The sequence below is a fragment of the Zootoca vivipara genome, chromosome 2 (assembly GCF_963506605.1).
Source record: "Zootoca vivipara chromosome 2, rZooViv1.1, whole genome shotgun sequence".
Classification (NCBI taxonomy): domain Eukaryota; kingdom Metazoa; phylum Chordata; class Lepidosauria; order Squamata; family Lacertidae; genus Zootoca; species Zootoca vivipara.
This window is the reverse complement of record NC_083277.1, coordinates 53,914,518-53,927,209: the sequence shown is the minus strand read 5'-3', so window position 1 is coordinate 53,927,209 and position 12,692 is coordinate 53,914,518. Positions and strand designations below refer to the sequence as shown.

The following is a 12,692-nucleotide window of genomic DNA, read 5'->3' as shown; positions in this document are numbered from 1 at the left end:
CTTTGCAGCCATAGGCCCCCTTTCAGACTGATGCTGATTGTGCATTGGCAAATGAGATGGCTGATGTCTACAGTTCTCTTATGCATAAGGCTAGTGAATTAAATAGAAGATTGGGCATTTCCTGAAATTGTGATACTGTATTATTATTACTGTTGTTGTTCTGGATTATTATACAGAAATAATAGACAACACCCCATAACACAATGTAATGCTTCCTTTCCTTCTTCAATTATATTTTCTTACCAATTTCCTTGCTCACTTCCTAAGTTTTCATTCTGGGATTTCCCAATGTAACAGGCTATATGCCTCTCAGGGTCCACACTGCTGCTTTAGGGCTCTAATCAAACACTATGTAAAGTTATATGCACAAGAAAATGTTATTAACAACAACAACTGTATTCATGGGATCTTGAGGCCCAGAAAAATTAATATACATGGAAAAGCAGGGCATGAACAATCAATTCTTGTAATAGCCTTATTCCTCTGACAGTTCCCTGCTGAGGAGAGGATTACGATAGAGTGACACACATAGCACAAGAAACAATAGCACTTGTTTAGGGCACTTCATTCTTGCATCCTTAACTAATGTATGGAATAAACATATAACCAATGAGGGTTTGGAAACTGATTGGAAGTTCTCAAAGTGAGGCCTACAACATACAGAAGATTCTGCCTGAAACAGTCAGTAGGAAGCATAAAAGCTTTCTTACTGCTTCTAAAATTGAGTGATTGAAAGTGTACATCCTGATCTTAGGATGCAGACAGCAGAACAGTTAATACCAATGCTAGGCTGGCCCTTACATCTTCATCCATAAAAACAAAAGTAGCAGTTGGAGTGAACTGAACTGAATATTTGCCCTATCCCTAACAGAAGCATACTGGCAACTGCAGGTCCCACTCCTGCATATTAACTTCAAGGTAAAAGATAATAGTTCCTGCCAACCTAGCAGTTCGAAAGCACATCAAAATGCAAGTAGATAAATAGGAACCGCTATAGCGGGAAGGTAAACGGCGTTTCCATGTGCTGCTCTGGTTTGCCAGAAGCGGCTTTGTCATGCTGGCCACATGACCTGGAAGCTATACGCCGGCTCCCTCGGCCAATAATGCGAGATGAGCGCGCAACCCCAGAGTCGGTCACGACTGGACCTAATGCTCAGGGGTCCCTTTACCTTTACGTTTAAAAGATAATGGATCAATGCTTTGTTGTGGCGAAGGGGCTTGAATAACTCAGAGAAGCTATGAGCTATGCCATGCAGGGCCACCCAAGATGGACAGGTCATAGTGGAGAGTTTTGACTAAACGTGATCCACCTGGAGAAGGAACTGGCAAGCCACTCCAGTATCCCTGCCAAGAAAACTCCATGGACAAAGAGCTCACTGGAAGGACAGATCCTGAAGCTGAGGCTCCAATACTTTGGCCACCTCATGAGAAGAGAAGAATCCTTGGAAAAGACCCTGATGTTGGGAAAGATTGAGGGCACTAGGAGAAGGGGTCGACAGAGGATGAGATGGTTGGACAGTGTTCTCGAAGCTACGAACATGAGTTTGACCAAACTGCGGGAGACAGTGGAAGACAGGAGTGCCTGGCGTACTATGGTTCATGGGGTCACGAAGAGTTGGACACGACTAAACAACTAAACAACAACAAAAGATAATGTGGATGGCACTGGGTTCTAAACCACCAAACCTCTGGGGCTTGCTGATCGTAAGGTCAGCGGTTCGATGGTGGAGAGCTCCTGTTGCTTTGTCCCAGCTTCAAACCTAGCAATTTGAAAGCATACCAGTGGAAGTAGATAAATAGGTTCCACTGTGGCGAGAAGGTAAATGACATTTCTGTGTGCTCTGGCATTTGTCATGGTGTTCCGTGCACCAGTAGTGGTTTAGTCTTGCTGGCCACATGACCCAGAAAGCTGTCTGTGGACCAACGTTGGCTCCCTCGGCCTGAAGCAAGATGAGCACTGCACCCCACAGTCAAATTCAACTGGACTTAACCGACCAGGGGTCCTTCAAGAGGGTACTTTTCTCCAACTGGAGCATACGATCACCCTGTTTATTTGATCTTGTTTTTTTTTTAATTTTTATTGACTTTTTAACTGAGTGTTGGAGAAACACATTAGCCAAGTGGAACTTAGTAGTTTTTAGGTTCCACCTGGCTAATGGTTATTGTATAAAGTATTTTATATAATACATTATTGTATAAACCAGCAGAAGAGCAGGAGGGCTCTGCATAGTCAGGATGTGAATACTATGGGTTCACATTAAGGTCGACTTGAAGGTAATTAGGTAGCTTGACGAAGCATCTGATATAATTCTCAGGAGATCTTCTCAAAATTAATTCAGCCTGGCATAATATCAGCATTATCGTATGAAATGAAAAATTAAAGTGATATATCAGAGCAGCACACAAACCTTTGGTAGGTGACAAAGGCTTGTTGGAATCGTGGGTGATTCTAGCTGATGAGATAGCAACTGCATTAGTAAACCGGCAGATAACTTAGACTGTGATTCACTGATAGCAACAACTTGGGAGGAACTGCAAACACTAATGAAGCTGAAGAAGCAATAGAAAGCTATACAGGTGCCTTAGAGCAGACATCCCCAAACTTTGGCCCTCCAGATGTTTTGGACTACAATTCCCATCTTCCCTGATCACTGGTCCTGTTAGCTAGGGATCATGGGAGTTGTAGGCCAAAACATCTGGAGGGCCGCAGTTTGGGGGTGCCTGCCTTAGAGCTACCGCTAGCTAGCCTTATTACCAGTCTCTGGGTTCAACAGTAAGAAACGAAACATACCTTGCCACTCTTGGGGATGAGGGGTCATCTTATTACTACATTGAGCCAAATACATTCACCAAAACAGGCACCTGTGGTGACCATAAGAGATCAGCTGCCTTTCCAAGTTACCAACAGGAAATGCCTGGCAGTGGAGTAGAGACCACATTTCAAAGATTCCCCATACTTCATGTGGTGGAAGTAATATTTATTTAAAAAGCATTTTGAAACCATTGTTTCCATATAGTGAGATGCTTTCCCCATAGAAAATCCACCCCACACCCATAATAATAATAATAATAATAATAATAATAATAATAATAATAATAATAATTTATTATTTGTACCCTGCCCATCCAGCTGGGCTTCCAACAAAGATTAAAATCACATTATTATTATTATTATTATTATTATTAAGCAGGGCATAACTTCCCAGAGTGAGTTAATCTCCAATTTGATTTTGTTCTATGGCACTGTGTGTTGATTGATGTGGCTTTGGCAGGGCACCAGTGCTTGTTCTGCATTAGAAGCAGGAGGTTGGAAATCATGAATATTTCATCCTGCTCACCCACCCTCAGGTCTCCTCCCCCCATCTCATGATTTGGTTCATTAGCTGCTCGGCCTGGACTAGGTAGGTAATAAAACTAATTGCCATTTCTAATCCACTGATGCCGGTGCAGTGAAATCATTCTACTGATGTCGTTCTCCATACATTTACGAGCCAATGTAAGTGCATGTTGGAATACACTGCCAAAGGAACAAGGCAAGCTAGATATTGGGTGGCACAGAGGCAACCACTGCTGAAACCCCCAAAATGTGAAACCACCAAAAAATGTGACACAAAGAGCCAGTGAGATATTGTGTGTGGTTTCCTGTTCTGGAGAAAGTCACAAATGTGGGTGAGGGAGATTAATAAGGGTTAGCGGCATTCTCTAATGTGGCAGCAATCAAAACATTTAGAACATGCATGTTACATCAGGAGACAGACTTCCACATTCCAGTAAGCTATTACACATTATACCGTGAGGATAGGCAGCTAGTTCGACTCAGCTTTCTAAGGTTAACTCCATGCTTCCTATTTTGCTGTTAAGTTAGGTGGAATTAGTCTCTCTACACAAGGATATTAACGAGAGTTTCTAGCGAAAACACACCTTTCCTAGCTCATAGTCTGGCTGAAAGGCAGTAAAAGTTAAGCTTCTATGTCGCTTTTGATTAGATTCCTAAGTGACTTAATGGAGAAATTTTCAAAGCATATTAAAGTCTCAAAGCAAGCAGGTGCCAGAGACTTAACAATCTGGATATTCAGAGCGGCCACTAAAGGGAGACCGAGAGCTGTACTTTCTAGTATGTGTTATATGCACAAGGCATGGGAGCCCCTCTGAGCTCTCCCCAATATACGGCCACAAAATGGTTGGGATAAGGAGGGGCCATGTGGGCTCAGGGAGTATTTGTGCACAAAAAGTCTTTAGAGCACACATGGCAGGGGAGCACAATTCCACCCTGCTCATAGTCTGTGCAAACACTGCCACTTGCTGCTCTTTGTTCCGCTTATCTGCTCTATGCCTGAATATAAGGACCAGCAGCATAGAGATATATTCAATGCAAACTATGCTGTGGCTGCTGTAGAGGTCAGCTGCAGGGCTGAGGAAAGAGGTCACATTTCCTTCAATGTAGGACTTCCAATGTATATAAACCACAGCACAGACCAGCTCAGGGTCACATCTGTTCTGTGGAAGAGGGCTGCTTGCATTCCTCTTTGATAGTTGTTGTGAATGGGTTCAAACAAACATTGGCCGTTTTTGGGAAGAGGCCTGGAATTAGGTTACATCTTTCTATTATATCTTTTAACACTATGAATGCATGGCATATTCTCCATTCTAGATTTCACTCGGGAAAAGAAGCTTCTGCATTTGAACCACCACTCCACATTGCCATACGTAGGAGTGTGCGTATTTGGGCACAGTGCTTTCGCTCTTCTTAGATGGGCTTGGGGGAGGCAAGTGCCCACTTGTCAAAGTGCCTGTATCCTACCCTGCTTTCATTCATATTTGTCACTGTCAATGGAGAATGCAAATTAAAGTAGCTTTCAAAAATCTAAGCATAGTGCTAGGCTTTTATATTGCGTTTCAGTGGATGCTCTGAGATCTCCTTTTGTCTACCAGCAAAGCTCCCTCAAACAGAAGCAGAAAAAGCCTTCGTGAGCCCTCAGCTACAATTCAGTTGAGTAAAGCCAAGTCTTAAGAACAGCTCTCCCCTCCCATCTTCCTGTGGCAACAGAGAGACTATTCCTCAGGGGGTAACAAAGAACTCAGAGCTCCTGGTGAAGATTTGAGGCTTTGCTGTGGCTGCTTCAGAGCTAATGAGAAAGAATGAGTTTTCTACCCAGTGATGAGCCATGCAGGGACAAAGCACTAATTGGACTGCAAACAGGCAGCATCACTAAGAGCTTTTGAAAACACCTAGGGCCTTTTCCCACCAGAGTGTAAATCTGTTGGAAGCATTTACACAGTGAAGGTTTTCCAGAATAAAAACCTTTATGATGGGTGAGACTAGATTCATATTGTAATCTCAAGTGCTTGTGCAGGAATGTTATATAATCCCAGCGACCTCAACAAATCTTTCTTTCATAATCATACATACCGTGTTTCTCCTAAAATAAGACAAGTCTTATATTTATTTTTCCTCTAAAAAAATACATCGCGGCTTATTTTCGGGGGATGACTTATTTTTTTTATTAAGCATGGTACAGCATTGTTAAGTATGGTACGGGGCTTTCTTGCGCCGCCCGCTGAGCCTGCTGCTGGGTCCCTGGGCTTCGTGCGGCGCGTCGCGGCTGGGGCTGCTGCCTGCTCCTGCCGGGTCCTGCGGCTTCGTGCGCCGCCCGCTGAACCCGCTGCTGGGTCCCTGGGCTTCGTGCGGCGCGGCGCGGCTGGGGCTGCTGCCGGCTCCTGCCGAGTCCTGCGGTTTCGCGCGCCGCACCGCGTGAAGCCCAGGGACCCGGCAGCGGGCGGCGCGCGAAGCCGCAGGACTCGGCAGGAGCCGGCAGCAGCCCCAGCCGCGCCGCGCAAAGCCCAGGGACCCGGCAGCGGGCGGCGCGCGAAGCCGCAGGACCCGCTGCTGGGTCCCTGGGCTTCATGCAGTGCGGCGCGGCGCGGCGCGGCTGGGGCTGCTGCCAGCTCCTGCTGGGTCCTGCGGCTTCGCCCGCTGCCGGGTCCTGGGGCCCGTTCAGTCGGAGCTCCGCGCGTCGCTGTGCTGGGGCTCCCGCTGGGCTGAGACGCGCGCTGCTGCGTTTGCCGGCTCCCGCTGAGTCGGGTAGGTACCGGTACCCCCAACACGTCTTATTTTTGGGGGATGTCTTACATTTTTTTGCCTTTAAAAGATCGTGCCATGGCTTATTTTAGAGGCACGTCTTATTTTAGGAGAAACACGGTACGTGCACATGGATGGGGCATTTGTGAGAGAATTTGTGTGCAAGACTATAATTTAGAAAGGACCATATGAAAATACTTCTTTTCAACTTATCCCTCTAAAAAATGCATTTGGACTGGACTCCTATTTGTTGGATGTTAACAGAAATCATATGCAGGTAGGGATGAATGAATCTGTCCATTTCAGCTCCTCTTGGTATCTCATGTTTTCAGCTCACCTCATTTCCACGTCAATTTGTGAATTTTTCTTTAAAAGTTCATGTGAAAATCTGTATGCATTTTTGCATTTTTCTTAAAATATACAATTTTGTATGCAAGTTTGCCTTACACACACATCTTTGTAAGAAATTATTCCTAATATAATTTTGCACATAGCTCTCAATGCATTTTTGTGTCCACTTTTTGGTTGGAGAAGTGCAAATTTTGAAGAAGGGAAAATATTTCAATTTGTTTACTGGTTTGGGAAGTGAGAATCAGGTTTGTATTTTCATGTAACCTGCCTAATTAATTTCTTCCTCATCTCTACCTACAGGTGGGGGTTGTCATTCTTTACCCTTCTTTTTTCTGCTCCCCTGATTCAAAAGCTGTGGCTATTCTGGGATAGGCCACTTACTTTACAGTCACATTGGGGGGGGGGGAGTGGGTGTGCTATAACAGCAGAAAATCAGAAAGAAATGCAAAAAAGCAATGCAAATAAATAGTGAATAGAAATTTGATCGCCTCTAGGGCAAATTATGCACACACCAAACTGTTCTGTGACTGAGTATTTGCAAAGACGAACTTGACATCTTCTCTTCTGAAAAAAGGAAGCAAAAGCCAGAGGGAATGACAGAGACAAGGGCAAAGCAGTCTCAGATGCAGCGTAACAACCCTGATGGGCATGCACACCATGACAAGCCATCAGGTGCAGCGCTGTGACACGCAGGAGAGGCATCTTCATTATGGTGCTAGAGAAACTGGCCATGTCCCCACCTTAATTAGAATGCCAATTGCACTTTTCAAAAGCCAGAAACCATTATTTGGAAAACAACTGCCCAGGCGAAAGCTGTTCTCTGTAACGTCCACGGGAAGGAAGGAAGGCTCAGCACGAGAGTGCGACTATAAAGGCGAGGCTGATCAATACCAATGCTCAAAGAGGATCAAGCTGCAGAGCTTGCCAAAGGGCATGTAGCCCATCACAAAAGCGATGCAGGCAACAGCACCAGAATAAATAGCAACAGGTGGTTTTGGTGCAGTGCAGCTACGCAGCAAACTGGCACCATACCTGCACCAGGTTTAGGCTGGTGTGGGCAGTTCCCTCACACAGGGCACCAAGCAAATAATAACAATAATGATGATGATGATGATGATGATGATGATAATACCTATGCAATGGAACCTTGGTTCTCGTACGCCTTGGTACTCGAACATTTCGTCTCCCGAATGCCGAAAACTCAGAAGTAAGTGTTCCAATTTTTGAATGTTTTTCAGAAGCTGAACGTCCGATGTGGCTGTCAACTATTGTTGCCAGGGTGCTTGCCACCAATCGGAAGCCACACCCTGGTTTTTGAACGTTTCAGAAGTCGAACAGACTTCTTGAATGGATTACGTTCGAGAACCAAGGTACCACTGTATTTAGATGAGTAGCTATTCAAAGCTGGGGTGTGCATGCCAAATTTTGTCCTTGCTCATGGCACTATATTACCAAAGTCCGCCCCTGACCTTACCATACTAAGGCAGCAGCAATGAAACAATCCCAGATTACTCTAGTGTAGAGCGAGGCAAAAATACTTTGATTTTGTGTGTGTGTGAATGTGTGCTAATTTTTCAGTGGAGGCTGGGCTATTGTTTGGGGAAGGACAGATCTGGTTAAGCTCAGCTATAGTTTATCTAGCACCTCTGTGCAAGGGTAAATTAACCCAACTATATTGTCTATGGCGAAGCTTGAATAGTTAATCTATGGTAGAGGTGGGGAACTTTTGGGGGGTCTACAGGTGGCATTACCCTGGGGGAAAAGCTTTCATGGGCCACATTCCAGCAGTGGGTGGCTCAGATCCAAAAGGGGTGGGGTGAGATGCACACAGTATCACATACCCTTAATATGCACATTCCACAGACACACAAACAGTTACTTCTCATTGAAACAAAACCATATACTTATTTAATTTGCAGTAACTCTAGTCTCACCTTTAATTTTCTCTTAATTTCATGTATTTCACAAAATGTATATACCACTTGGTTGCAATAAAACCTCTGAGCTGTTTGCAATAAATATTAAATTTATCAGTAAAAACAGTCAAAAACTTAAAAAAAGTAAATTTAAGAGAAAAAATGATTAAAATTCCTCAAACTCCTAGAAAAAAGTTTGAAAAGAAAAAGCTAACGGCCTTTGTCTCTGCTGACTATACAAAAGGCAAAAAGAACTCAGTAATCCCAACAGAAGATTGCAAATAACACAAATAGGCTCATAGATGCCAAGTTATCCCTTTTTTTAAGGGAAATTCCCTTATGATGAATAGGCTTCCTCGTGAGAAAAGGGAAAACTTGGCAGCTATGAATAGGCTTGCCAGACTCAATAGAGGACAGGACTCCTGTGCCTTTAATTGTCCTGCTCTCTTTTGAGTCTGGAAACCTTAAAGAGAAACCAGCAGACCCTTTGCTTAGAAATTAAACAAAGGGTCTGTTGGTTTCTTTTTAAGGTTTCCAGACTCAAAAGGGAGCAGGGCAATTAAAGGCACAGAAGTCCTGTCCTCTATTGAGTCTGGCAACCCTAAACACAAATGCACAGCTGAACTGCAAGCCCTGCCTTACAGCCAGTCAAAGACTCAAACTCCAAATTGCAATTGCTTCCCCAAAATTGCATGCGTGCAACTGCATATTGCATGGATGCTTGTGCTCCTGGAAATATGCAAGAAGTCTGCCTCTCTGCTGAGGCACTTCTCTCTTCTTGCAGAGAGAGGAGCTGCAATCATATATACTTTGCCCAACATCAGAACCTCATTTCCCTCTCGGCTGCTTCCTGCTGAACAACTGGTGGGTGCAAGGGGCTCTAGAAGACCAACTGTCCAGTTGCATTTGGCCCACAGGCCAAGCGTTCCTCACTCCTGATCTATGGGGGTTGTCTCCAGACTTAGAATGAAGAGATCTGTGAAAAGGGGCAACTCACAGCCTTTGTAGATGTCTGTAGGTATCTGCACAGCTGCGTAAGAGTAGTTAACCTTCGTTTTGAAGTTGGCATCTTCTGTGAACTCCAGTTTCAGGGAGTTGGACTTTTCTTTTTCAATTTCTTCTCCATCTGGATCTTCCTGGAGAGGAAAAAGAGGAGACAAAAGCTCAGGTCAGTTTTATACAGAAGCAGCCAACAAGCTGGTGCGGCAGATTGTACAGTCATACCTCGGTTTACAACCGCCTCGGATTACAACCACTTCGGTTTACAAACACCGTGGACCCATCTGGAACGGATTAATTCACTTTCCATTACTTTCAATGGGAAAGTTCGCTTCAGGTTAAGTACGCTTCAGTTTAAGTACAGACTTCCAGAACCAATTACACTCATACTTTGGGTTAAGTTCGCTTCAGGTTGAGTACTCCACGAACCGGTCTGGAACAGATTAATCCACTTCCCATTACTTTCAATGGGAAAGTTCGCTTCAGGTTAAGTACGCTTCAGTTTAAGTACTCTGCGGACCGTCTGGAACGGATTAATCCACTTTCCATTACTTTCAATGGGAAAGTTCGCTTCAGGTTAAGTACGCTTCAGGTTAAGTACAGACTTCCGGAACCAATTGTGGTTGTAAACCGAGGTACCACTGTATGTGGCATCTGCGGCTGAGTGGCAGCCAATATGAAAAGTCCCCATTTTATCTGCTGGAGCTGCTCTGTAATATAGGAGGAACAGGACGCATAGGCCTGCTTTTTGTTGGGCACACAGCTGTTGATTGAACATCATCATCACCCTACATAGGCTGCTGACATCATTGGCTCATGCCTGCATGAGATGTAACTAGCCATTCAGCAGTCACCTGCTTGCTCAGTGCTGACCTTATACTTCCCATAAGAGCAAGGGCTTCATCTCACTTGACTGCAGCTCAGCAGAGGTAGCAATATATATGCCACCTGCCACAACACCGTACTGGCTGCTGCTTGTGGTATTGAAATAGGTCCCACCACAGTTCTGGACACCCGCCCCCGGTTAGTTATAGATGTCTTCCATGTTTAAAAAGAAAATGCTAGTATTTTCAGTAACTTCCATTTGAACATGGCAGCTGTGCAGAAAGATCCACAGCTAACTCTCCTTGTTCAGCAGGTAGATATTATTTTTAGAGCAGTCTTCTCTTGAGCATGAGAAATCCGGTTCTTTAGTTCAGTTCTGAATGGGAGACACTCAGCTCATAGCTCATGGCCTTGATCACCACAGGACACTGCTGCTAGCAGTTTTCCCCTTGCAGCCAATGGTCCTGTCCCATTCCCTGGAGTGTGTGTTGCTGGGAAACCAGGACATTTATACTTCTGAGCCCTCTTCAAGTAAACTCCATAGCAACAGCAGGAGCAGCAGGAGCTGTGCCTGGAAGGGGCTGGGAGTGGAATAGCTGCTAAATCTTTTTAAAATGCAGCCTTTGTGCGTCAGGTTGAGGTGGCTTGTAAAGCAAACTGGTTGAGAAGATGCACTGATTCCTGGCTCATTTCTTGGCTCTGTTTAACCTCGCCTCTCTGTTTTCAGTAGCATGGCAGGTATTAAATCAGACAAAAAACCCCTTGAAAATCAATTAGCAGCAAAAGGCGACTATCAAAGAACAAATTAAAACTGAGTGGAGCTTAGTGCTTTGTCAATAAGCAATGCAAACAATATTTAATTATGGTAGAGAGAGATGGCAAACTCCCTGCTGCTGAGGCTGGAATATGCGCCGGCTCTTTCACACTCCACTTCTCTCTCCCTTCCGTGTACAGATTGCCACAGCTTTGGCAGTCAAATCGAACAAACTGAGGGCTCTTTTGTTCTTTGTATGAGGAGATTTAACCTGTTTGGAGAAGCAAACATGCTTTCTTCTTGGAGCATTAGAACTGAGAAATCTTGATCAGCCAGTGCAGGCAAGGAGAAGTGCTACAGAGATGTGTTAGGACATGGCACTTCCGAATCAAGGCTTTCCCAACTTCAGCTTGTTTGGATAGGGTATGGGGGGAAGTGGCTCATGGGAGGAGCTGCAGTGGGGAAGTGGCTGGCAGTGAGAGTTAAGCACCCTTCTTATCCAAGCACTTCCCCTCTGAAAGATGCTTTCTTCTAAGCAACGGTCTGTTTTGTTACACATGTTTGGTGTGTTAGACACAGAGGTGGGTTAAAAAAGAGAGAATAAGACTTAATAATTCATTGTGGCAGGGTCAAATCGCAAGACGGTCACAGGGTCCTCACCTTTATTCTAGTCAATGTTTTTAGTGGGCTAGAGAAAAGCCATGGTTTGGCTATGATGCTCTGGAACAAGGGATGGAGCTTAAAGATGCTATTAAGAGGCTCCTCCTCCTCTCACGCCAATAATTCAAGCATTTGTAAAGTACAGTTCCATCAAAAGCCATTAGCTATGAACCTTCAAGTTCAGTATACTTCTGAACACAGTGATACCTCGGTTTAAGTACGCCTCGGTTTGAGTATTTTCAGTTTAAGTACTCCGCGGACCCGTCTGGAATGGATCAGTCCACTTTCCATTACTTTCAATGCGAAAGTTCGCTTCAGGTTAAGTACGCTTCAGGTTAAGTACAGACTTCCGGAACCAATTGTGTTTGTAAACCGAGGTACCACTGTACTAGATGCTGGCTGGGGATAGATAACAGAGGAAGGCTGCTGCATCCAAGGCACACTTTTGGACTCTCAGCTGACCACTCGGCCAAACCAGACACTGGACTAGATGTTCTCATACTACCCACAGTGGGCATTTGCAAAAAAGCCCTCCTACTGTGACTTTTCTGACTCAGAAAACGTATCACAGGAATTTCTGTAGGTGTGAAATTAATTTTAACCCTGAATAAATTTCTGTCCCTAGCAATTATGCCACCTTGCTATCCAACGTTTCCCTCCTCGCATTATAAGTGGGCGTATAAAATAACCCCCTGCAATAAAAATGAACCTGGCTACTAGTCACGACGGCTGCAGGTTATATCTGGGACAAGGGGAGGCATGTTTGGGATTACCAGTCACTTGGGAACAACAGCCCTTGCTTGTGGGTTTCCCATAGACATGTGGCTAGTCCCTAGGGAAAGTAGGGAGTTGTATTTAAGTAACTGTTACATTGATTATACCCATTAAAATTAGTGGGTTTTAGTTAGTTAAGACCATTAACCATCAGAGTCTATTCTGAGTAAAAGTTAGCTGAATACAACCCAGGATGCTGGGCTAGATAGGCATTTGGCCTGATCCAGCACTGATTATCTTAACCATTTATCCCTTTCATTCATTTCTTCCTTGGCTTCTATGTCCCATTCCACTCACATCATGGCTGCAGGCTGCTGTTTGAAGGAGCATGTGT

At 44.6% G+C, this 12,692-nt stretch overlaps 1 protein-coding gene across 2 annotated transcripts in view; it reads right to left on the bottom strand.

Moving 5' to 3' along the window:
* Positions 1-12,692, bottom strand: part of CACNA2D2 (calcium voltage-gated channel auxiliary subunit alpha2delta 2) — a 551,962-nt gene that overhangs the window by 147,009 nt on the left and 392,261 nt on the right. For both annotated transcript variants that reach the window (XR_009557115.1, XM_060271531.1), the window contains exon 6: positions 9,344-9,482. Coding sequence is in view for 1 of the 2 variants with exons in the window: in XM_060271531.1 (XP_060127514.1) it covers positions 9,344-9,482 (139 nt within the window). In the remaining variant the exon portion in view is untranslated. The remainder of the gene's footprint in view (positions 1-9,343; positions 9,483-12,692) is intronic.